The 26,237-nt window shown below is 36.8% G+C and overlaps 4 protein-coding genes across 5 annotated transcripts; all 4 read right to left on the bottom strand.

The window, feature by feature from the left end:
- Positions 1–472: 472 nt before the first annotated feature.
- LOC131001787 (V-type proton ATPase subunit F) lies at positions 473–3,503 on the bottom strand. 2 transcript variants are annotated; one of them, XM_057928379.1, is made up of 5 exons: positions 3,220–3,503; positions 2,998–3,085; positions 1,795–1,876; positions 1,002–1,084; positions 473–816 (listed from the first exon to the last, which is right to left on the bottom strand). In XM_057928379.1, exons 2-5 carry the CDS (start codon positions 3,058–3,060, stop codon positions 652–654), a joined length of 393 nt encoding a protein of 130 aa, XP_057784362.1. In that variant the 5' UTR covers positions 3,061–3,085; positions 3,220–3,503; the 3' UTR covers positions 473–651. The 2 variants fall into 2 exon arrangements, with proteins under 2 accessions (XP_057784362.1, XP_057784363.1); XM_057928380.1 differs by lacking the exons at positions 2,998–3,085; positions 3,220–3,503 and adding an exon at positions 2,923–2,970.
- A 2,440-nt stretch (positions 3,504–5,943) lies between these two features.
- Positions 5,944–10,702, bottom strand: LOC131001786 (COMPASS-like H3K4 histone methylase component WDR5A). The gene is made up of 2 exons (XM_057928378.1): positions 9,962–10,702; positions 5,944–6,396 (listed from the first exon to the last, which is right to left on the bottom strand). The coding sequence occupies exons 1-2, from the start codon at positions 10,613–10,615 to the stop codon at positions 6,103–6,105; spliced, it is 948 nt and encodes a 315-aa protein (XP_057784361.1). The 5' UTR covers positions 10,616–10,702; the 3' UTR covers positions 5,944–6,102.
- A 1,226-nt stretch (positions 10,703–11,928) lies between these two features.
- Positions 11,929–12,567, bottom strand: LOC130998186 (uncharacterized). The gene has a single exon (XM_057923618.1). It carries the CDS (start codon positions 12,565–12,567, stop codon positions 11,929–11,931), a length of 639 nt encoding a protein of 212 aa, XP_057779601.1.
- Positions 12,568–12,652: 85 nt separating this feature from the next.
- Positions 12,653–13,802, bottom strand: LOC130998185 (uncharacterized). Its single transcript, XM_057923617.1, has 2 exons — positions 13,451–13,802; positions 12,653–12,921 (listed from the first exon to the last, which is right to left on the bottom strand). The coding sequence occupies exons 1-2, from the start codon at positions 13,800–13,802 to the stop codon at positions 12,653–12,655; spliced, it is 621 nt and encodes a 206-aa protein (XP_057779600.1).
- Between the last annotated feature and the right edge of the window lie 12,435 nt (positions 13,803–26,237).

The raw sequence follows: 26,237 nt of genomic DNA, 5'->3' as shown, positions 1-26,237 counted from the left end.
CTCTCTCTCTCTCTCTCTCTCTCTCTCTCTCTCTCTCTCAATTGTCGACACCTCTCTCCTTCTCTCTCTCGCTGACGATTCATCTATTATTTAAATTTAAATTGTGCTAACATTGGCCTAGCTTCTTGACCAAGAATAATGGTTTTTCAAATTATTAAGTTAAAAAGAATAATAGCAGTGAGCCCAAGAGATTAATGGCAATTCTTTCTTTTAGGAAGGATTCGATCCCATCCCACCCAAGTGCCATTTGAATGTAATAATTAATCTCCAATCTAGACTTCCTTTGCGCAGGCGATGGCTCCATGCGTCATATGAAGTGATTACAAGTGCCAAAATTCATGATTGTAAGGTATGGTGCTTGGATCAAGATCATATTTGCCTTCACACAGGGTACAGAAATACAAGTTTCAAATTTCAGTCTTTAACAAAAATTAAGCTTTACTACCTCCTGTTGTAAGCCAATCAAATCAACTAAAAAAATACAACTTTATTGCACTCAAAGACAGAATTCCAATCGCGGGCTAAGCACGAATTATCTTGGATTACAAAATGTCAACAGGAATTCAGAGACTAAAATTGTTGGCAGATAACCAAATTGGTAAAGATAGCAGCCACATACTCGGTAGGTACAATAAATATTTTCAAAGATGTTCAACGCCTATCAGAGGCGACGGATTCACTGGAGAATAAGTACTTCACTCTAGACAGAACAGAGTCGTGGGCAGGATCATATGGGTGATCCTTGGACGGGATCTCCAAGATGGCTGGGATTGGTTTGTTATAGCTGTCCACTAAAAACCGTACCATATTTGCTACCTGAAACCCGAGAACAAACAATGCAGCAACAACTGAATATTATACTTCAGTCACGGATAATCTAGTATACTATAAGCAATATTATAATTTTCTCCCACGGTATGAATGACGGCACCAACTACCAATGAGATCATATGAATGCATGATGTAGTAATATGAGTAGATAAAGACAGCAATAAACTTACATATTGACTGATTAGAACTATTGCAATGTCTTCTCTTGCTGTGAAATCTTTGAAGGCGTCTTCAATCTGCTTCACAGTAGTTTCTACACCAAAAGCAATGATCCTCAACGAGATTCGTAAATGGCATTGACAACTTAACGGAAAAGAAATGTAAGTCAACCTTTCTTAGCATGAGCACACTCACAGATCAGAGAACATAGAGATGGGTCATGTACAATCTTCATTTCAAGAAAACAGTTATAACTAATTTATTCTGATGTCACTGTCCCTATTAATTACCCCGTAATCCGTATATCTATCCAAAGCACAGAGATTAGCTATCTGAAGATGATTATGATAAAGATTGTGAACCAGTGAAGTACAAAGAGTCAAAGACATGTAGGAAAAAAGGAATAAATTGTATTATTCACAGCAAGAGAATCTCCCATATATATAGGGAGTAGAAAGCTAGGGTTTCCAGTTATACCACTAACTATATAATTCTAAACAGAATAACAAGTCCATCCAAAGCATAAAATATCTCATATATTTCCAAAAAAGAATCCTCTGTTTCATTTGACTTGGCTTGTATTTCTTTTCGGGTTATCCCATTTGACTTGACATGTTTCCTTTTTGGGTAAACAATTTACACTACATTAAATATGGGCCCATATGGTCTTAATTTTACAGGTTTCGTTGCAACCATACAAACATAAATTAGATAAAATAAGAACGCATGGTCTTGCATTGGGATGTTGCAATCATTTCCGAATTAATATAACAAAGTATAAAGAAACACGGGCCGTGAACATACTTGAGTCCACTATGAGGTAATTAGTCTTCCTCCTCAAATCAACATTCCCAACTCCAGCTAACAAAAATCCAGTAATTGTGTCCTACATTAAAAAGGGTATCATATGTAAATGTACTTAAAAAAGAACAGTTACATCTTACATGATGAAGAAGATAAAAAGAAAAGTGGAGAAATTGTAACAGACTTGGCTAACAAATTACTCATCAGGTTTTCTTACATCTGAAATATAGTAATAATTGCTAGAGGGACAGAAGTCCAGTAAAACACATTAAACATTTCATATAAGAGTACAGGTGATTGCTACCTACTACATACTGTCTAATTTTCCCTCTTATGAATGACATAAAATGATTGTCTTGTATCAAGCATGTATTCACAATGGGAACCATTAACAGGAGATGCACTTATTACATACCGATAAGCTCAAGTCAGTATATAAACTTCAAAACTCATAGTGATGGTGCAGTTTGATACTATAAACGAATGCAAATTCAACCAACATGAAGTATTCATCAGCTTGATGTAGCATTGTAGCCAAAAGGATGGAGAAATTTGAGCTCGTGTCATCAGCTTTCCAGCAAATTCGAAGTAAGAACAACACACTTGAAGACATTACTAAAGTTTACAACACAGCAAGTATTTAGATGAAAAAAAAAAGGGTAAGCAGATAGTACTTGAAGCTAACATATGAAATACCAGGGAAGCTTAACCAAAAACCATGTCTTTTAAAGTTCATACTCAACGTGAAAGGTCTCTAAACAGAGGATATTACTCCAACATTTTTCACTTAATCTGAGAAGCGCCATGTGGGCCGCAACCAGTCAACCAACATCTCCCCAAACAACAAAGACCCAACTAAAGTTGAAGTAGATGACACACGGACAATAATTAAGGGCGCATCTAAATAAGCATAACAACGAAATATTGTTCAATGGACCAAACACAGACTCAAATAAACGATAAACGGGAGAGAGTAGTTTATGGTTTAAACCGTTTATACAATCAAATAGTACAACGTATTCCACCCAATTCAGCTAGATACGCAGCATCGTTTCAGAAAATCGACCGCTTTCGAAGTTTCATCAACAAAATTAAGGATCAAAAATCGAAATTTATTAAACAAATTACCCATTCGTAGAGCGAGAAGCGGAAACTAAACATAAATCATAACTATATATGTGGAACTGGATTCGAGATCGGTACCTCGTCGGCGATCATAGCTATGAGCGCCGAGCTATTCGTGCGGATTTGAGGTTTGTTCGCCATTGCTATTAAATCTCAACAATTAACCCTGATTCGAAGAAGTAAAACGGCGAGAAATCAATCAAAACGAGAATCAATTCCGAGTACGAAGATTTCGTCAAACGCTTGAACCAGTAAAAAGAAAATTAGAAACACGAAATCAATCGAATGTCAAGAAAATACTTTGAAAGCTGCGAATCTAATCCCGGAAGTGTGTAGATCGTGAGAGAGAGAGAGATTAGATAGGAGTTTACGCAGTGGATCAACATTCAGCAATAATGAAGAAGTACAAGGGAAAAGAAAATACGAAAATAAGAAAATTATTAATTGAATAAATTGTCCCAAAAATCAAAATACACAACTTTGGACCAACTCTGATTTTGCACACAATTTAAAATAAAATATATGAAGTTTTATTTTTTATTTTCCCCAATTCAAAAAAAAAATTGCTACTACAACCTTAACATAATAAACTCATATAACTCGTACATATAATGCATTTAATAAATTCTACAATTCAAGAATTTAATATAAAATAAAAACTTTTCCTTACAATCTATTTATATTATATTAAAAAGGGAGTTTTCAATTTCAATTTGATTTCAAATCAATTTCAAAATTGAGCAATTTTGTAGTTAGAATAAAATTGAAGGTTTTTATAAGCTATACATCTTTCCTTTTTATTTTTTTCTTTAGCTTTTTTTCTATTTTATTTCTTTTTTAAAATTGTGAAATTCGACTAATTATAAAATATTTGATATGCATATCAAATTAAATTTCATGACAAGAGCTTTAATTTGATATATATTATGTAAATATTGGATTTAAAATATAAAAATTATATTTATTTAAAGATTAAAACTTAATAAAATTCTCTCTCCTCTCTCCTCTTTTTTTTGAATAAATCTATTTTTTTCAATTATCTATTAACTTATATTGTTTTCTTTTTTAACAATATCATTTTTTATTAATATGAATTATTCTTTATTATTTTTATATTAAACTAAAATATATTTATCTTAAATTATAGATTTATCTTAAATTATAGTATTTTAATTATATTTAGAATTTTTATATAATAATAAAATAATAATTAAGTTTATATATAATAAAATATAGAAATATTTTTCGTGCGTTGCACAAATACAAATGCTAGTTAAACATTAATCAACAAGAAAACAAATTAACAAATAAATTGCAACAGTTTAAAATTTGATGATTTTAATTGTAGTAACAATTCTTTGTGTATTTTAAATTGTAGTAACAATTCTTTTTTCTTTTTTCTTTTTTAATTTATGGGGAATTTTAAATTGAGAAAAACATTAGAAAAATTAAAACTTTATGCATTTATTTCAAATTTTGAAGATTGTGTGCAAAACTAGAATTTGTCCAACAATATATGAGTTACAATAATCAGAGTAGGCCCTTCCATTAAGCGAAATGTCAGGGCCGACCCTGATAGTAATTTATGAGTTATTCTAACACAATATCATATCACTATCTAGGGATGTATCCTACTTGATTTTATCAGATACTCGATCCAAACTTTTGGTAAAGCGATATCCAACCTCAACCCGGAATAGTTTAATTTTGGTAAGATACTTCAAGTTAAACATATTAGCTACCCAAATCTATATTATATCTAAAAGTTTTGAGTTTTTTTCTCATTTCCCGCTCAAATAATTTTTTCAGTACATAAGTTGTACAATAACTAAAATTTGTGTTTGTATATAGAGTTATGTAGAAAAGCAATTTTTTTGTGAAAAAAGGGAACAATGAATAAATTAGTATATAGTGTTGAATAGCGATATTCAGTTAATTGATAAAATTTTCGCTCCCTTTAAAATTCGAACCCAAGTAAAATTTCGCCCCTTCAAATAAATATCAGTTATAGGATTTGAAAATCTAATGTTTAATATTCAGTGCTCGTTTGGTTTAAGTAGAGGTTTGGAAAGGGAATGGAATCTAATTAAGGAGTGGAATGGTAACAATAACCATTATTTTTATTGAGTGTTTGGTTAAACAATGAAAATGAATCATTAGTAAGGAATTCTCTTTCTTTTGTTTCTCCTTTATTTCGAGGGGTAACAAATTGGGTGATTGAGTTACCTCAAGTAAGGGTGATGGTTAACTCATTATTCAAACCAAACAATAAGTAATTGATTCAATTAATTAAATCACTTTCCAACCTCTAAAAACATCTAACCAAACATGGGCTCATTCTCATTTCTCATCGCATTTGTCCATTCTCATTGAATCATTTCCCATATATATATAGAAGAGAAAGTTTTATTATTATTATATATAGTATTCCATTAAGATAAACAATATCGACCCTAGACTGGATGAAAGATTAGCTAGAGTTTGTGTACACTAGTGATCGTGAGCCGTCAAACGAATCGTCCAATTATGTGTTTGAATAAGGGAGGCCACTTCTCAACCGCTAAGAAATGAGATAAAGTTAAAGAAAGTTGATAAATGGTTGTTGGGGAGATAAGGCTGGTGTTAAGATGTTGACTGGGGGAGGTAAGGAGTATGTGAGAAGTATTTGAGAAAGTTATGCGAGAAAGCTATATAAGCAAGTTTATATTTATATCTTATTTTTGAAAGTTGGCATGCACGTGTTATTTTAGTAAAATCCTTATGTTTATATTTGTAGCAAAATTTCAAATCATTTTGGCATATATCTAGCGAGTATTAGCCATGTATGTAGGTGGTGCTCCGATGAGCTAATGTCGCAAGAGAATGGCTCTCAAGTATGTGTTGTGTTGTAAGTTAGGTTAGGCCATTCTGTTAGTCAGTTTGTTGTATTCTCCTTGTTTAAGTTATCAAGTATCCTTAAAGTGCCAGAATTATTGGCTATTTCATTACTTATGACAGATATATAAATTCCTTAGCTTTATCAAGTGAAACTTAACTCGAAATTCAAATTAATTTAGCACAACGGTGATTCGATACATTAGGTAGAGTTTTCACTAGTGTTCACAACACAAAAGAATTGCTTCAATATAGATCACATCATAATACAGTTGTCTCAAAAGTGATATAGGATCATACCACCAAATATCAATCCTCCTCTTGGCTCCAGATCTTCACTGTTTTGTCATTTCCCAGAGAGCCCGATGCTATCATGTTTTCGGTTGGGTGGCATGATACGGATATCACCGCGTCTGTATGACCTTCCAGCTTCTGTACTATCTTCCGAGACTGGAGCTCCCACAAGTACACCATATTATCCTCGGATCCACTCACTATGTATTTCCCATTTGTTATAGAAAATGTTGAAGAGATGCAGAACTTCGAGTTGACATGGCCCGTGTAGGTTTTCAAAAATTTCCCAGTAGAAAAATTCCAGAGCCGCTGCAGAAACAGCCGGTCAAGATTGATCATGAAGCCAGCAAAAGAATGCAACATAACCAAAACATATCCTATTGCAAACAGTCTATTATAAATAATGAGCCTTATAATAACAAAGATAGAGGCAATGCAATAATTTCCTGACAAATTCACAAATTTATTATGATGGAACTTCCATACTTCATAAGGGATGATTAAAAAATGTCCTTTTTTCCACAAACATCAACATATTCATTTCCCCTAACTCTATAGCAACATGTTTCCAATGGACCGACCCCATGAAGATATTTGTGATGCATTATTGTATCAAACCTTTTGACCTGTAACAAGCATCTGATATCAAACCATAAAGCACAGATTGGAAAACTGAGGGAAACAAAGAGTTGTCCCTGATTGTTTAGATTGCTTCCAATCAGCTCACATACCAAAAATGCGGGCCATAGTAACTAAGCCAAATGTATATCTGAATTTCTGTCTTCACAAAAAATAAAATAGCTAAGGAATAGGTGCATATGAGATCAGAGGATGATTATGAAATCAGAGGAGAATAAAAGATGTTACTAACATAAATAGGATGATTATAGTTCCTGATATATAAAGCCTACAATATACTCAATTCAACAGAACTCAAAAATCAAACCACAAGTAAATAAATGGAGCTACAATGCTTGTTATGTATTCATAACAATGTGAAGCCAATGAAGAATGGTTGATTCAGAATTCACAACCTTAATTTTAGAGGTTGACTTTTACCACGACATATCAAATTCGTGTTTGAAACTTTTTCTGAAGTAAAATACAAAGACTGGGAAATTAATACAGCACAAAAGTAACTTCCTAAGGCCCCTTCCATGAAGCCATAGGAGTCAGAGTCACATTCCACAAATCCCAAAACACTACAGCTTGGATTGGGTATTAAAAGGTGTTCGCATCGAATTCCCATCAACATTATTGGAAAGTGTTCCTGAAAGTTTTTTGAAAAGGTATAGTCGTGGATTTGATAACTAGGTTTACTAGGTTGCAAAGCTTGAAGAACTGACTAGATGATTAACATTTTACTTTAACTGATGGATTTCTAACTGAGATAGGTTACAGGACAGAAGTTGGCTTTGAGAACAGTGAAAATTATATTAAGCACTCTTCTATCATATATGTTCTTCAAGTATCTCAAACCAAACATGTTCATTTTTTGGGAATAAAAGTATGACAGGAAAAAACTTTTTGTAGTTTGGATTACTGTTAAACTGGATTAGCACTAAGCAACAATGAGATCCTGGGAACTCTTTTAGTTAAACACCATATCAACCTTCCTTGTATCAATGAATGAAGGTCTCCATGAACGAAGTTCAGCTGATCTATTTCAGAAATTGATTATGAAATTGATCTACAGTGGCTTTAAAGCCTCGTCATCACATGGTTTTCATGCATGCTTTGAAGTTAAATTATAAAAACACACGCAGAAACAAATTCATGAGAACAAAGAAGCTCTGGTGTACTTGACATCTAAAATGTGCATCAAGTCATGAATGTCAATCAATTCCCAGTGTGCAGATAAATATATTGCTGACGAACTTGGAGCACACGACTCAATAAGTCCATTTATCGTCTCCAATGACCAAATCTTCGGTACAACAGAAACTGTTCGGTCTACATGTGAACTAGAATTTTGAGGTTCAATCTTCTAAGTTTAAGCAGAGCAAATGTAATACATGAAACACCATACATGGTTAAATTTGTACCACAAATTCAGTGAGAGCACGTATTTACATGTTAAGTAGTTGAAAGGAGTATATAGAACATTAATAAGCTTATGCAGTTTTTATTCTATAGAAAGGAACTAATACATTTAAACTCAGGTTAAAATAAATTCTTCCAAGTATTTTAGGTAGAAAAACACCTTTAATGTTTCCTCCAATGCTCAAATAAACCCCTTAAGTTTTTGAAAGTACAAATCTACCCTTAATATTTGCCTAAGCTAACATGTATTCCCCTTGTGCCTAAGCAATACTTTGTTGTTAACATTGGCGTAATTAACCTTATTTTGTAATAAAAAGGAATTAATGGATTTTAGTAAATATATTATACTTTTTGGATAAAGTAATTAATTATTAAAGATATCATGAATATTTTAGGTTGCATCAAGCACATGATGTGTTCAGTAAATTAAGCTTAACCCAATAATAAATGAGCCAAGCTTGAGATTGACAATGCTTGACTCCAATCGGCTCAATTACACTTCTAATTACAACATCATCAGATGCAAATGCACCGCAAAAATTTCAATATAATTCAATTGTAGTTAGTTGAAAATTGCAACTTTTTACAATTAGAAATGAACAATCACAATAAATAAAATGTTTCGTGCATTTCTCCCTCTTGTATCTCTGACAATCTATGGATGTGCTTTTAATATGTTTGGAGAGTGGTATAAGGAGTGGAAGATGTTAATAATGGCCATCTTCTTCCATAAGAAAGGTGCTTAGATGAGATGATAGTAACAGCCATCCTTACAGCTTTACTTGTATCTAGAAATGCTTAGAAATACTTAAGGGGGTGTAGTTGGATCTTGAAGGAAACATCAGTAAGGTCCCAAAAATATATTGCTCAAGTTAATGGCAACATTAGAAACAAAATCATACTTAGGCAGATACGGGAATGAACATTTGCATTGGCTTGAGGGTGTATTTTTACTTTATTTGTACCTAAAACTACTTAAATGCTTAATTTAAACCTTCAAGGATACCTGAAGAGTGTATTATACCCTTTTCTCTTTATTATTATTTTAAATTACATCAAGAAGATTATGTGAAATTTCCAGATAAATTGAAGTAATACATGTCCATGTGGCATGCCTCTCACAAGTTGAGCATTGGTTTAGCCAAGGGGAGCTGGGTAGAGCTCAAGCACCCCACCCCACAAAGCTTCTTTTTTCTTGTTTTTTATATTTTCTCTTCCGAAAGATTTTTATTTTAGCATCCTTGCAGCAGAATTTTTTTAACTTTTGCTCCTGTTCATGCTATATTTCTGGATCTGCCCTGAGTTCAGGGTAATATTTTCTCAGTTGACAATGAAATGCTAGTTTCATCGCGAATGATTGTGCAAAAAGCAATCAGTTCATAAACAACTAACAATGTTATGATCAGCAATTTTAGCCACAACAGGAACTGCCAAAACAGGTAAGATTGCCTAGTGTTGCACCCTAATTACAGAAGGATCCAGTGATTTTCAAAACACAGCACTTCGAGACATCATTCCTTACTGATCTAAGAAAACTAACAAAAAATTCCACCATTTCAATTCATTGACATTCACATCCTGGAGTTTAGAAGATAAAAGTCTCAACAACATGAACACAAGGGGCATCAGAACATTGCAACTACAAAAATAGCAACATTTAAAGCCCCCACCACCCACCCCAACATAAATTTACAAGCTTCAACTGGATTAACACGAAATTAATTTTGCATCCATCACGTCAACCAAAATAAAAAATTAAACCGCCATCAGCATGTAAAGATGGCAACTTTTTTCACTGCATATATATAATGGTAGAGAAAGAGAAACTAACCAATGTATTATCGAGAGTTCCAACAAGAATAAACTTGCCATTGGGAGAGAACTTAGCAAAGCTAACGGGCGGATGCTCATCATCAATCAAAGTCTTCATACAATGCCCCGTGGAAGCATCCCAAATCCTACAAAGGCCGTCGTAGCTGCTAGAAACAATCATGGATCCGTCCAAATTGAAATTAACGGCGGTGACGGGGTCGGAGTGGGCGGGGAGCACCTTGAGGCACTTCCCCGACTTGACATCCCAAATGCGGACGGTCTCGTCGAAGGAGCCGGAGGCGAGCATGTTGGATTGCGGGTTGAAATTGAGGCAGAAGACGTAATTGGTGTGGCCGGTGAGGGTTTTGACGAGGGAGCCGGTGGCGACGTCCCAGAGGCGGACGGTGCGGTCGTCGGAGGCGGTGGCGAGGAAGCGGCCGTCGGAGGAGAAGGCCAGGTCGGAGATGCCGGCTTCGTGGCCATGGAACTCGTTGTGGGGGGTGTCGGGGGAGGAGAGGGAGTACGTGCGAGCGGTCTTGTCGGCCGCGCAGGAGGCCAGGAAACGGCCGTCCTCGGAGAATTTGACGCTGGAGACGGCGCGTTTGTGGCCGGAGAGAGTGTGCTTGAGGCGGTAGGGTTTATAGGAGTCCGTTGGCTCCGTCGTGGAAGCCATTCTTGTTCTATTTCTCTTTCTTCGGATTTGGGGTTTTGTTGGGGTTTTTGCAGACAGGTATTAATATTAAAAATTAACCTCTTTCCATTCCTCCTTTTGATCTTATATTATGGACATGGTAATATAAATTTTTCACCGTTTTCAATATACTCAATAATTTATCTTGTTCTCTAAAAAAAAAAATTTGTCTTGTTCAATATACTCAATAATTTATCTTGTTCTCTAAAAAAAAAAATGTCTTGTTATTTGGAGACGAAAAAAGTATTTTACTAAAACACTTGAAGATACATATGTTATTTTTTATAAGCCAAGTTATATTTTTTTTGGTCAAGCAAACTTTATTAAAAATAAAGAAGAAGAAAACACTTGGTACGAGAGGTACCAAAGATTAGTACAAGAATGGGAGCGAGAATCCACGGGAACACCACGTGGAGAAAGGGATGTTCGAGTCGACAATTTTGAAAATCTTATTCCAGTTCCAAAGTCTTCCTTTGATTTCAAGAATTAACTTCTCTATATCCCAAGCCTTTCCTTCGAACCTGCTGTCATTTCTTTTTTCCCAAATCAGCCAAATTGTGCAAACCCACACTGCCATAAGAAATCTCCTGCTGTTCTTTTCTTTTGTAGCATAGAAAAACGAGGTGAAGTGTTGAGGAATACCTTGTGGCCTCATAGTTTTGCGATCAATCCACTGCTGTAATTTATCCCACACTATCTCCACCTTTGGGCAATGTAAGAACAGATGCTCCGCTGTTTCAACACTTGAAATATAGGTTCTATTGTTTAATCAATACATGAAATTGATAGCAGATTAAGATGAAGAATATATGATTTTGATTGGTTCGATTTAGCCTTCACCTAAAGATAAAGTTGTTCATCTAATTCCATTTATTTTGGTTTTTTGATTGGTTCTTTGATGGTTCTCACATCATGTTCGCTCTTTAATCATGGTGATTTTTGGTGTAGATTTGATCATAGACTAAAAGGAGTGAAATACCAAAGGCTGGTGATGTAAATCTGTATGTATGATGCGAATTGAAGAATATGATGGTACAAATCGGATCTCAAAGAAATAGCTCGAAGGCGTTATCCAGCAAATCTAAAGAATGAAGTAAAAAAGGGAAATCGTGAAACGCATATATAAGCGCAAGCAGGGGCGGAGCCAGACTTTGAGTTCAGGGGGGTCCAATATTTTTTAATAAAATTAATAATTAAATAAATAATAAAAATAAATAATAATCATTAACATAATTATAATGTCATTTAAATTACATAACAAGTCAAGAGACAAAATAAATAATTTATTTTACAAATCACAACATTTCTCTCCTATTTTTCATGTTATGAAGCCTCTGCATAATAGCTTCATTAGTAACATTTACAAACACATCATTTTCGATGTAAGGTACTAAGCAATCATTCAAAAGATTATCTCTCATACGATTGCGAAGAACACTTTTGATGATCTTCATTGCTGAAAAGACTCTTTCAATTGTAGCAGTAGCAACTGGTAAAGTCAATGATAACTTAACTAACAAATACATCAATGGAAAAATGTCATGTTTCCTTGTAGAAACCATCTTCTCGGCAAGATCTCCAATCCCTGATAGTTCTAAGAACTTTTCATCCATGCACACATCAACAATAAAGTTCTCAAGCTGACTTTCAAGTTCATACAAAGCAACTTCAAAAAATTCAGACGGATAAAACTTTGCAAGACGATGTAGCTTTTCAATATCAAATCCAGATGAGTCTCTAGGATCCAAACACGACATGCATAAAATCAATTTTGTGCTGACTTCATCAAAACATTGATTCAACTCTAAAGCTTGCATGTCAATCACATTGTAAAAAAGCTCAACTCGACAATGGTGGAGATTTGTCATTTTCTCAACTCTACGCCTTCCTCTTCCTCGAGGTGCATATTCATCTTCCATATCAATCATTTCCATCTCATTTTTACTACAAAACTTAGAAATATCAAATAACATCATCTCCCATTTCTATTGATTCAATCCCCTTCCAGTCTTAATTTCATCACTTGCAATGCCTTCCATAATCTTCACTCTTTAGGTTCTCTCGAAGCATATCCCTGCGCTTACATGAACCTCCAACCACATTGCATAAACGCGAGATAGTATTAAAGAAAGACCCAACAATGATATGTTTTTTGGAAACAACAACAATTGTTAGTTGAAGCTGATGAGCAAAACAATTAACATAATAGGCATTAGGATTCCTCTTAAGTATCAAAGTTTTCAATCCACTGAATTCACCTCTCATGTTACTTGCACCATCATATCCTTGACCTCTCAAACTAGAAATTCTCAACCCATAAATAGAAAACAAGGAATCAATTCTCTTCTCAAGTGAGGTATAGCAATTGTGTCACTAACATGCACTAAACCAATAAATCGTTCAATGACACATCCTTTTTTATTCACATAGCGTAGAACAATACCCATTTGCTCTTCGACAAACACATCCCGACATTCATAAACTAATATGGCAAAAAAATCATTACCAATATCATCAATGATAGCTCTAGTAGTCTAAACTGCAATTGCATTTAATATATCTTTCTGAATGTCAGGTGATGTAAGTTTCAAATTTTCAGGAGCATTCTTCAATACAACATTAGATATCTATTTGCTACGAGAAGCCAACAGTCTCAAAAGCTCCATAAAATTGCCTTGGTTCAAAGATTCTTCTAACTCATCATGTCCTCGAAAGTCATTCCTTGCATAAGGAGATAGCAGAGATACTTTATTGATGCATCTAATCTAGAGCGATAATCAATCTGTGACTGTTTAGATACTCTAGAAAGTGTCACCTCAATGTGTTGGGCTTGATTCATCAAATCTTGACATGCCAATCTACATTTATTATGATCACTATTAACCTCTCCAACATGATCTCTCAATCTATCTTTCTTGCGCCAAGTATTAAACCCTCCAGATATAAAAGCATCATGTCCTTTTTCGCTACTACCTGATGAAAACAAATAACAATATAAGCAAAAAGCATCATCTTTTGCAATACTATATTCTAACCACATCTTGAATTCATCAAACCAAGCTGAAACAAATTTTCGCTTTCTATTGGCCTCTATCTTCTGTGGAAAATCATGATTACGCGGTTGACATGGACCTTTTAATAAGTAAGCTCTACACACCTGCTTAATCATGTTTGGAGGATAGCTCATTATGTTAGATCGTAGTCCCAGATCACTTGGAAGATATAATAAATCAACCACTTTTGAAGATGGTTCAGGTTGAAGATCAACTTCAATATTCACTTGTGTTGGTGTTGCTCCAGGCTCAACATCTGGTGTTGCTCCAGGCTCAACATGTGTAGTAGGACCATTAACCGTTGAAGATGAACCATCTACACTTGTTGGAGGTATGTGATGATAATACCGTTTCATTTTTACTACGTCCTGTGAATATACAACATATATTTCAATCAATTAAAAGAAATAATTGAAAGTAGGAACTGAAGCCTTAACAAAACCATAGACATTCAATCTGCCATCCTAACAAAAACAAGCATTTAATCCCAAGGTCCCCAACTACTGCTACATATGAAACTTAAACAAAATTCAGCTATTCAAATCAAAGTACTAGTGCACTATCATTAATAAATTAGGAGGTCATTCTAATCAAAGCTTAAGCAATAAACACTACTGCACTACCCCCAAATCAAAGCACTACCATTCAAATTCAGCTATTCCCATTCCATTCGGCCCATTTAATTAATCAAACAACAAAAGTCACCAAGTTTCAAATCTGATTCAAATTCAGGAGGAGGTCGAATATAATTCAACCAAGTTAAAGATGCATTCGAGCTTTTCTTCAACCAAATTAATTAGTTACCTTCGTGGAAGACAGTGAGCGGCGCGGCGGCGGTAGAAAGACAGGCTGCCGGTGAAAATCGAAGCCAGCAGAAGGTGGGAGCAGCTGAGCTTTTCTTCAGCAATTGAGATTTGTTGAAACAGTAGGCTGCACTAAAAAAAACGCTAGGGCTTGACTGGAACAAGGATTTTCTTTAAAATTTAATAATATATATATATATATATTAATTTTTATTAATATATGTGAAATTACTAAAATACCCCTGACAAAATTTTCAAAATTACAAGGGGGTCCAGTGACCCCATTGCCCCCCCCCCGGCTCTGCCCCTGAGCACAAGACGACAAAGTATTTTGTAATGGCAGGGAAACGTGGTGGATGTTGATTTGCACTTTTCAAAAGTCCGTTGAAAAGAATCTTCACCGACAATGGCACGCCATGTCATCACTCATCGCCTAACGCGTGAAGATTTGGAAATGACGCAAACACCCATCGGTGAAACGAAGAGAAAACCTAAGAAGACCGAAAATACCCCTTCGTTGGCAAAGCTGAAATTATTGTTTTACCCTTATCTTATAGACTCTATGAATAACATGTAATTTCAGTTGTAGTGCAAGTCATTCGATATCAATTGACCAAAATGCTGCCAATTCGAATTTTGCTTACTTAATGTTCTTCAAGCTCTTCACGTGCATTTTTCATTCACCAATCATTTTTTTTCCTTCTGATTTCATCACTAGGTCTGTTACAAGTATAATTAGTTAAGATATGATATTGAGCCCATAATCCAACTCAACAACTCACGTTGTCTGTGGGAAAAATTTGTTGAGCTAAACGTTGACGTTGCCACTTTTTAGTTCTTATTCCATTATTAACTATGGTATTCCCGACATTTCTGTGATGACTCAGTCTGTTGCGCGATTTGATATTTTTCTCATGTAGTGTTGTGATTATTTATGGCTTATAGTTTTTCACTTGCATACATAAGCATGCTTGAGATGAAATATCCATTAGTGTTTTTTGTCCTTTAGTATTAATCAACTAAATTTACAACTGATGCAGGTGGTTTACTCCTGCTTGCGTAAACTCATGCACTGTTCCCTTGTACAATTTCATTAATATATTCACCTCTTTATGTGTATTCTTATAATTATGGAATAATTAATTTCTTTTAAATATGGATTATGGTTTGTTTTTAAAAGTTTGCTCCTGCTACGTGTGGTCGGAGCTGACTCATTTCATTTCATCACTAAGATCCTCATGGAATCTACCATAAAAAAAAAAAAGATATGAATTCTCACAATACTCTCTCACAATACTAGAGTCTATATTGTTCCTCTGATTACGGTTGCTCCTGCTTCGAAGGGGAATGTGACTGTGGCCATGATCAGACAAATGCTTTCTATTTTCCTAACACCCTCCACGGGTGCACTGATAGATCTGAACAATGAAGATGTACGAAGGAAGCAACCCGAGGTGGTTGATCTGGAGAACCACACGTCTCCGGCTGCAATTTTGAAGAATAAGCAAAAAGGAAGCAGCAATTATCTTTAAGATCGTAGATGAAGATTATGATTCTACTGAGGCGAAAGACTCATCTGACCTTCTATCTATCTACATATATATATATATATATATATATATATATATATATAGGGGTGGGCTAGAATAAAAACACTCTTAAGTGTATAAAATATAAACGTTTCTTAATGTACGAATTTTATGTAGAACACGTATGAATTTATCCAACAGAGTTACGAATTGCGAAAAATAAATTTTTGTTACCTTTGAGATTCGAACTCAGGACCACGAATTCATCCAACAGGGTTACGAATCAACCGTAGATCTTGATGATCTAAGGGCTAAAAATCATTTATATTTTATACACTTAAGAGTGTTTTTATTCTAGCCCTCCCCTATATATATATATATATATATATATATATATATATATATATATATAAAAGCTGAGAATCTTCGTGAAAAAATGACGCTCATGAGACAGTAATTACACGAACTACAAGCTGTCAAAAGCCAAAAAGCGTGTGGGCTGGTGGCAAATCTCAAACTCGAACTAACCCATATACATCTACCAGCACCTTTCAGAGGACTAAACATAGTCCCTTTTCAGAAGAAATTTTGGTTGATGTCTTGTCTGCCAACTACAAGCCCTTTACTCTGATCTATGATGGGAAGAAAGATCCAGACGTGAACATGACGAAATTTGAGGGATTGGTGACCTTGCACCAATATTTTAATGGGATCAAATGCATAATTTTCTCCACTATTATGAATTTGGTATTAAATCAAAACTTTATAATTTTCACAAACAACAAATATGTTTAGGATTGTAGAGAGTTTAATTTGGCTCGTAACTGTGGCCATAAATGAACGTGTAACAACCAATTGATTGAAATTATATACTTCGCCCGTCCACGAAATGTTGTCCTAATTTGTCATTTTGTTCCATCCACAAAAAGTTGTCATAATCTATTTTTAGTAAATTTGTGGGTCTCTTTCTCCATCCACAGGTGAAAATTGCGTCTCTTCCACGCCATTTCACCTTTCACCTTCTTCTCTCTTTTCGTTTGCCATAACCGAGAAAAAAGCTTGTTCATCTACCGCCAAGGAAGAAATCGTGAGATCTGGCCATTCAAATCGATGGGAGTTCCGGTCATTGAACAAGATGGGAATCATATTGTTTCTTTTTTTTAATTAAAAATTTCTCTTTCACGGAGATTGGTATTTCAGTCGAAGATCGATCCATTGAACGAGTTTTTGGTTAAACAAGGCTTAATTTTTTGAGTGGTCTTATTTTTTACGGTTTGACAACTCTTATTTTCGTTTGGTATTTCTGTTTGAGTTCCAAAAATTCATTTGAATAATGAGTGTATAAATTGAATATGGCTTGGATCTTCTGGAGAACTATGTGACCAGTTGAAAAAATCTTATTTTTGAAATGCGAATTTTTTTCGGCGTGTATTTTCTAACTAATCTATTAGTGTTTCTCAATATATAGCAAACTTAATTGGGAATTAGCGGGGATAGTGAGTGTCGTTGTCATTTTAAGTAATAGAAATAGATTCTTCTAACTTTCAAGGAAGATTCTATAATGGTGGTGCCCCCGTGAATTTTTCATGTTTGTATCTATTGCCTATGGTTTAATAATTTAATTACTTTACTACATAATAAATTGTGCAGATGAGGACTGTGTCGGGATTCATCAGGAAGAGAGCGTCAGGCCATTGTCGTACGCATCAATTTAGATGTTCATGTATTTATTTTGGTAGTTCATATTTGTGTGTGGATATGATAATCTTTGTTCATTTTGGTAATTATACATACTATTGTTCACGATATATGTTTGTTGTTCATGAAAGTGAGATTGTTCATGTATCTTGTTCGTGTGAATATTTAAGTATAACTGAATATATCATTGTTCATGTTTGTTATTCGTGTGACTATTTTAAGTATTACTAATTATAATTTTGTTCATGTCTTTTGTTCGTGTGAATAATTTAAGTATTGCTAAATATAACTTTGGTAATGTCTTTGTTATGATACGAATATAATTTAAGCGTAGTTGGTATGCTCAAGTATGTTGTTTGCGTGAATATTGTTTTAAGCATTACTACATATAACTTTGCTCATGTATTTGGTTGGATATGTACATGGCAACTGTTCAAGAGGGGTGGCATTGTTCATGTATCTTTTTTCTTGTTCATGTCACAGCAAGACCACCAAATCCAAAAATTATCTTGCAAAATAAGTTAACGAGGCAGAGCAAAAGGGTATGCATTAAGTAACACGATGAGTGAATACACTTTTTATTTTGTAAAACTAACTTATGACTATTTCCAACAACAAAGTGGAGAAATAGAATGCTAAGAAAGACAAAGTTGTATCGTGAATATATGGCTAAAAAAGCAAGACTTGAAGCAGGTATTTTTTGGGCTTTTTTTGTTAATGGTAATCTTTTTCAAATGTATACATAGCTGAACATAATTCTTACACTGTGAACATGAGACGGTTCGACTAGAAACGAACATGATATCGTTAAAGATACTAAGGATGGAGGTGGAGAGGTTGCGGTTGGACAAGATGACAATGAAGGTATTCATTGTAAAAGGCCCAACTTTGAAAAAATATAAGTATAAATTCTAAAATATTAAATTATTTTGGTGTATTGAGATAGGAATAAATATAGAATTATTTTGTAGATGATGGTTCGCCTACATTTCAAAGAAAGAGGACGCAAAGTGCCACTCGTTCAGCCTTTAAAGAACAACTTCCCACAGGTTATTTGATGTGTTCGTGGTTTCATTTCAACTATGCTTATTGCGTTATGCTTCGTATGTAAAATATTTTCGAGTGTGCTATGCTTAGTATTTGTCTTAAGTTCTTATGTTTGCATTGGTATAAAGTATATATGTTATTGTTCATGCATGTTATGTAAAATATTTTCGAGTGTGTCACTTGTTTAATGAATGTTAGAGTTGCCATATTCATTTTAAATAATATATGATCATAGGGTTCGAATTTGTGGCCATGGATTATATATGATTCATTTAATAATATTAATTACTACTTGGTGTATATGAAAAAAAAAGAGCAATGCGTAGAGAGGTCTAAAATTGATAAGACAGAGGGTGATACGTCTAGTAAGCGTATATGTTACACATGCGAAGAAAAATGAAAGGAAATAGCGGAGATTGGTAAGAGTGAATATATATTCTATATTCGTTCATAATATAATCTAATGACCATAAACATAAATGTTCATGACTTGTGCATATTTGGTGCAAGGAAAATATGAAAGCAAGAAGGCATCGATTGTTAAGAAGAAACGCAGGCTGGTACTCATGAATTCAGAGGATGTTCGGTGCAAACATAGGGGGCGTAGGGATAGTAAGCCAAGGGAAGTGGACAATGTTGGCGACGAAGAGTTTCCCAAGCTCAACACAAGAATAACTCTCGCTGCTCTCAATGATAGCCTGAAATTACTGAACCATGCACAGAGGGAGTCTGTCAAAAGGATGAGATTCGGCGTTGTCCTTGAGCTTACTATTAGGGAGATACCAGGAAGAATGGCGAATTGGGTGCTTGATCATTTCAACTATATAATGGGGGAGTTAGAGATCTCAGATGTTAAAAGAGTTAAGATCACTGAGGATAACGTCTATCGTATTTTCGGGATACCAAAGGGGCATAAAGAAATAATTGTGTTTCAGAGGACTGCTTCAAATGACTTGTTTAGAGAGTGGGTTGGATTTTTTGGGAATCGTGGACAAGATAGCATTAAGCTTGGTGCGGTGATGGAGAAGACGCTTCAATGCTCGGACGATGGGACGTGGTTCAAGCGTCATTTCATGATTGCCGTTGCATTCTCCTTGTTTGAGAGCACCACAAACGGTACAGTCCATCCCTACATCCTACGTTGCCTAGTGAATATGGACAAATTAAGGGAGTGGAATTGCGCTGGATATGTTCTCCATTCTTTGGCTGACCACAAGAAATCATGGGAGTCGGACAAGTCGAAAATGTTTGCTGGACCAACGTTGTTCACCGTGGTAAAGTTTGAAATATTTTTCATATGTCTTTATTAGCTATACGTGAACACTGACCATTTATTCTTTTCTGGCAGCTTTTCTATGTGGACCGAATCCATTTGGTGAAATTTTCGGTATGTCGGGCTTTCCCATTGTTCAAGAATTGGACAACTAAGTTGCTGAGGAGGAGGGAACAACGTGGGAAAGATAACAACTCATTTGGGTCTGGTGTTATTCGCGAACTGATCTCTTTACTGGAAAACTTTGGAGATGTGGTTGTTGAAGATGTGCAAGAAGTTGATGTTGAGCATGTGCAAGAAGTGGCTGATGAGGGTGTCCAAGAAGTGGTTGTTGATGATGTCGTCAAAGAAAATGTTGTCCAGAATTCACCTAATAGGGACACATGGGGTATGTGTTTGATGAAACAGGTTGTTGACATTTCTGAAAGGTTGGCAACTATAAGGAAATTTGTTGCGGATGCACCAGAGTCGGAGTTTGAGAAGTCGAACTTTGTTCGCAGTGTGGAGGAGGCTGAAAAACTCTTAGGTATTATACTCAAGGAGAAGGCTCCTGTTGTGCAACAGAGTACACCTTACATAGAGATGGATGATGACGCAACATCGAGTAACTTTTTGCACACCCTCATCAGCCACTTCTTGCACATGCTCAACAACAACTTCTTGCACATCTTCAACAACCACATCTCCAAAGTTTTCTGGTAAAGAGATCGGTTCGCAAATAACACCAGACCCAAATGAGTTGTTATCTTTCCTACGTTGTTCCCTCCTCCTCAGCACCTTAGTTGTCCAATTCTTGAACTATGGGAAAGCCCGACATATCGAAAATTTCACGAAATGGATGTTGTCCACATAGAAAAGCTGCCAGAAAATAATAAATGGTCAGTGTTCACGTATAGCTAATAAAGACATATGAAAAATATTTCAAACTTTACCACGGTGAACAACGTTGGTCCAGCAAACTTCTTCGACTTGTCCGACTCCCATGATTTCTTGTGGTCAGCCAAAGAACGGAGAACATATCCAGCGCAATTCCACTTCCTTAATTTGTCCATATTCACTGGGCAACGTAGGATGTAGGGATGGACTGTACCGTTTGTGGTGCTCTCAAACAAGGAGAATGCAACGGCAATCATGAAATGACGCTTGAACCACATCCCACCGTCCGAGCATTGAAGCATCTTCTACATCACCGCACCAAGCTTAATGCTATCTTTTCCACGATTCCCAAAAAATCCAACCCACTCTCTAAACAAGTCATTTGAAGCAGTCATCTGAAACACGATTATTTCTTTATGCCCCTTTGGTATCCCGAAAATACGACAGACGTTATCCTCGGTGATCTTAACTCTTTTAACATCTGAGATCTCTAACTCCCCCGTTATATAGTTGAAAGGATCAAGCACCCAATTCGCCATTGATTTATACTTAATTGTTCTAATTTTAGGGGTTTGAATGTGCTCATTGTAAGTTAAATCTTCTGGAAATTGGTGCGTTTTATGGTGTATTTGATGCTTTTCAGGAGATTTAGGTTTTAATGGTGGAAGAGTATAATTTTGGGGATTTTTGGCTAAAAATGGCGTTTTTACGCCAGACCAGACCAGAGCAGAGAAATCGCTGGCCAGAGCAGAGAAATCGCTGGCCAGAGCAGAGAAATGCACCAAGTCAGAGAAGTGGTCTAGGCCAGAGGAATCATAGGCCAGAGAAATCAACCACCAGAGAAATCAAGTCTCCAGAGCAGCGGAACCAAGCGCTCCGGATCCAGAGAAGTCATGCGCCAGAGAACTCGCTAAGTCAGAGAACTCGCTAAGCCAGAGAAGTAGCGCCAGAGAACTCGCTAAGTCAGAGAACTCGCTAAGCCGGAGAAAGGCGCCAGAGGAAAGAAAAGCGCCAGAGGAAAGAAAAGCGCCAGAGGAGTCGACCGTCAGAGGAATCGAGGCGAGCGTGGACATGCCAGAGAAATCACCCGCCAGAGCGGAGGAAGCGCCAGAGGAATCAATACCAGAGCGGAACCCATTCCGCTGACAAGATCAGAGAAGTCATCCGTTCCTCTGGCGATAACCATTCCTCTGGCGAGAGCTGCGATTTCCGCCGAGTGGAGAATACTTGTTGCGCGCGTCATAGCTGGAGTTACCTTATCATCTACGATTCAATTCCTTTTAGAGTCCGGCTTTGCATGGTAATTTCCATGGTGATCCAGAAGGAGTTGAAGTCTATAAATAGGGCTATAGTTTTCATTGTAAAAATCATCCAAATTCTTGCCCTAGTTTTAGACGCCATCTTTGCAATCTGTTGGCATCCGAAGCTTAGGATTTACTTGCTTTCATAGTTGTTCATAGTTTTGAGTTTTTATTGTTCTAAGTTAGATTTCAATTTCGTTTTAGTTTAGTTTCTTGGATTGTGATTGAGTGACACAATTACACGTTCAAGACAATTACGGTATTTCATATTTCAATTCAAGTTATTTTCGTTTAATCATGTTTATGCTTTTCGTTATTGTTTATGTTTTCTTTTCAATTATGCACTTTAGTTTCATGCCTAGATTAGAAGTCTTTAAATTTACAAGTATTTAATTTCTTAAGTTAGGTTTAATTCGAGTTGTTTAAATTATTGCCTAGGTTAAGTTTAAGTTCAATTTACATTTAAGTTTAAGTTACGTTTTTAAATCAAAACCTTACTGCTTTCTTTTACTGTTTTTCCTGCGATACAATTAAAAGCCCTTTAAGACTTTCCTTGAGAGATGACACTGGGTCAACTTACCATCACTAGGATGTCCTTGTCCTATTGCAAGTCAATCTAGAGGTGTTTCTAGTTGAGAACTACCCGAGCAGAGCAGAGGAGTCGAATACCAGAGCAGAGGAGTCGGTACCAGAGCAGAGGAGCCGACATCTCCAGCGCAGAATCGAAGCCAGCTCTGCTCTGACCAGCTCTGCCGATATCACCTCTACCAGCCTTGCCGAACTCAGCGCTGTTCAGAGCAGCCCTGCGAGTGCCGAGCCCTGGTATGCAGATATTGTCAATTACTTAGTTTGTGGTATTCTACGGCCTGAGCTGACATCGCAGGGAAGAAAGAGATTTTTAGCTCAATGCAGACACTATTATTGGGAGATTCCTCACCTTTTCAAGCTTGGAAAGGATGATGTCATTCGACGGTGTGTGCCGGCAGAGGAGCAACAACAAGTGTTGAAAATGTGCCATGAGGATCATTGTGGTGGACACTTTGGGGGACAGAAAACAGCTCATAAAATTCTTCAATCAGGTTTGTTTTGGCCTTCCATTTTCAAAGATGCACACACTTTCACTCTTGCTTGCGATCGGTGTCAGAGAGTAGGAAATATTGGCCGCAGAAATGAGATGCCCCTCCAAAGCATTTTAATTGTCGAGATCTTCGATGTGTGGGGCATTGATTTCATGGGACCATTTCCTACTTCGCATGGATTTCAATATATTTTACTTGCTGTAGATTACGTGTCCAAATGGGTTGAGGCTATTCCCACGCGGACATGTGATGCTAATGTGGTGCTTAAGTTTGTGCAAGAAAACATTCTTTCTAGATTCGGATTTCCTAGAGCTATCATTAGCGATGGAGGCAAGCACTTCTGCAATAAGTTGTTTGCAAAGCTCATGAAGAAGAATGGGATCACGCACAAGGTTGCAACACCATACCATCCACAGACTTCTGGACAAGCTGAGACGAGCAATCGGCAGATCAAAGGAATTTTGGAGAAAACGGTGCAGCCCTCGCGCAAGGACTGGTCCGCAAAGTTGAATAACGCTCTCTGGGCATACCGAACTGCCTTCAAGGGAGTGCTTGGGATGAGTCCATACCGTCTAGTATATGGCAAGGCTTGTCATCTGCCGGTGGAGATAGAGCACAAAGCTTATTGGGCGATCAAGGCTGCCAACTATGACCTGGGCTCTGCCGTGAAGCAGCGCATGTTGCAAATGGAGGAGTTAGATGAGCTACGCAATGAGGCGTATGAGAATGCAAGAATTTACAAGGACAAAGTGAAGCGACTCCACGATCGCCGCATTTGTCACAAGAAGCTTTGCCCTGGAATGAAGGTGCTCTTGTTCAACTCTCGACTTAAGTTATTTCCGGGAAAGCTGAAATCTAGGTGGAGTGGTCCATTTTTACTCAAAGAAGTGTTCGAGCATGGTGCGGTCGAGCTATTGAACGAGCACACAAAGGAGAGTTTCCGAGTGAATGGCCATCGAGTGAAGCCGTACTACGAGCACCAGAGCTCGCCGTTGGAGGTGGAGTCTCAAGCTCTGCACAACCCTAGCTGAAGTTCAGCTCTGAAGTCGGGCTGGAGACTCTAAATCTAGCGCTTGGTGGGAGGCAACCCACCGTTGGTTTGTTTTTAGTTTCTGTTTTTCTTAGTTTTTTTTTTTTTTAGTTGTGTGTTTCGTGTCTTTCCTAAGTTTTGGATGCTTTGCGGACACTTTGATGCTTGGTGAGCATGTCTTATTTTCAGTGCTGAAACTCTCATACAGCCGCCAGCGCTGCTGCCACCACCGATGCACTTCTCCACGCTGCCCTTCTCCACTCTGCCATAGCCAGTGAATTCCCCTCGTCACCACCTCGCACGTTGCTTCAATGTCTCCATGCCGATAATCAGGGACGTATGCTCTATTCTTATTTCTTTTGTGCCCTGAGGACATGGCATGCTTTAAGTGTGGGGGGGTGTTGTATTGCGCTTATATTTTCAATTGGGCGAGATTAGTCTTTCTATGCTTAGTTTTTGGTCTCGAATCTTGCCAATTTTTATGAATTTGTGGAAGAGTAGATGGTTTTCGATGCGAGTTTCGGGTTTGTGAATGAATGGTGGTTATTCTTGTTTTACTCTTGATATATGTTTCTTGATTGTGCAAAGAATTTGAGTTTTGTTGCAACATGATTGTAAGTAAGTAAAACGTGATTTGTCCGGTAGATGCTAGAAGGAGTGTTGTCATTGTGATTGCCTACGATCGTATCTTATCTGTGAAATGTGAAAAATGTTGGACGAATTGCCAACCTCAAAATTGCCAGCTCTGAAACATCTGGCCTGTTCTAAAACGTGACAGCTCTGAGTCTCTGCTCCTCTAGTCTAACTATGAGCATGGGAAACCACGTGAAAAGACTTTGGATTACATCCAAATGGTTTTTATTTTGCGAATTATGGCTCAACTGTCGAAAATCTCAAGCACACAAAGTGTGAAAAATGGTGATATTGATTATAAAGGCGATCACATTAGGGAATTCACTTTTAGCGGAGAATTGGGTCTGATCGAATTGCTTACATTACTGTTTTGTTGCTTCTTAAACTTTGAGTTAATTGCATGATCGAGAGAGGTATATTGATTGTAAAATTTTGAATTGACTTTGAGAATGATTGGATGGAAATTAGCATTGTTGAAATCAATCTCTTCCTAGGATTCATATGGATTTTGCTTGAGGACAAGCAAAAGGCTAAGTGTGGGGGGGTTGATTTATGCTTAATTGTTCTAATTTTAGGGGTTTGAATGTGCTCATTGTAAGTTAAATCTTCTGGAAATTGGTGCGTTTTATGGTGTATTTGATGCTTTTCAGGAGATTTAGGTTTTAATGGTGGAAGAGTATAATTTTGGGGATTTTTGGCTAAAAATGGCGTTTTTACGCCAGACCAGACCAGAGCAGAGAAATCGCTGGCCAGAGCAGAGAAATCGCTGGCCAGAGCAGAGAAATGCACCAAGTCAGAGAAGTGGTCTAGGCCAGAGGAATCATAGGTCAGAGAAATCAACCACCAGAGAAATCAAGTCTCCAGAGCAGCGGAACCAAGCGCTCCGGATCCAGAGAAGTCATGCGCCAGAGAACTCGCTAAGTCAGAGAACTCGCTAAGCCAGAGAAGTAGCGCCAGAGAACTCGCTAAGTCAGAGAACTCGCTAAGCCGGAGAAAGGCGCCAGAGGAAAGAAAAGCGCCAGAGGAGTCGACCGTCAGAGGAATCGAGGCGAGCGTGGACATGCCAGAGAAATCACCCGCCAGAGCGGAGGAAGCGCCAGAGGAATCAATACCAGAGCGGAACCCATTCCGCTGACAAGATCAGAGAAGTCATCCGTTCCTCTGGCGATAACCATTCCTCTGGCGAGAGCTGCGATTTCCGCCGAGTGGAGAATACTTGTTGCGCGCGTCATAGCTGGAGTTACCTTATCATCTACGATTCTATTCCTTTTAGAGTCCGGCT

The sequence above is a fragment of the Salvia miltiorrhiza genome, chromosome 8 (assembly GCF_028751815.1).
Source record: "Salvia miltiorrhiza cultivar Shanhuang (shh) chromosome 8, IMPLAD_Smil_shh, whole genome shotgun sequence".
NCBI lineage: Eukaryota > Viridiplantae > Streptophyta > Magnoliopsida > Lamiales > Lamiaceae > Salvia > Salvia miltiorrhiza.
This window is presented reverse-complemented; position numbering and strand designations above follow the sequence as displayed.

Coding starts and splice junctions, on each gene's coding strand:
- LOC131001787 (XM_057928379.1), bottom strand. CDS start 3,060: ATGGCGAACAAACCTCAAATCCGCACGAATAGCTCGGCGCTCATAGCT. Junction 1,085..1,794: donor TTACCTCATAGTGGACTCAA/GTATGTTCACGG, acceptor CTTTTGGTGTAG/AAACTACTGTGAAGCAGATT. Junction 817..1,001: donor TAGTTCTAATCAGTCAATAT/GTAAGTTTATTG, acceptor CTCGGGTTTCAG/GTAGCAAATATGGTACGGTT.
- LOC131001786 (XM_057928378.1), bottom strand. CDS start 10,615: ATGGCTTCCACGACGGAGCCAACGGACTCCTATAAACCCTACCGCCTC. Junction 6,397..9,961: donor GAACTCTCGATAATACATTG/GTTAGTTTCTCT, acceptor CTGTTTCTGCAG/CGGCTCTGGAATTTTTCTAC.
- LOC130998186 (XM_057923618.1), bottom strand. CDS start 12,567: ATGGAAATGATTGATATGGAAGATGAATATGCACCTCGAGGAAGAGGA.
- LOC130998185 (XM_057923617.1), bottom strand. CDS start 13,802: ATGATTAAGCAGGTGTGTAGAGCTTACTTATTAAAAGGTCCATGTCAA. Junction 12,922..13,450: donor GAATCAAGCCCAACACATTG/AGGTGACACTTT, acceptor GTTTGAGAGGTC/AAGGATATGATGGTGCAAGT.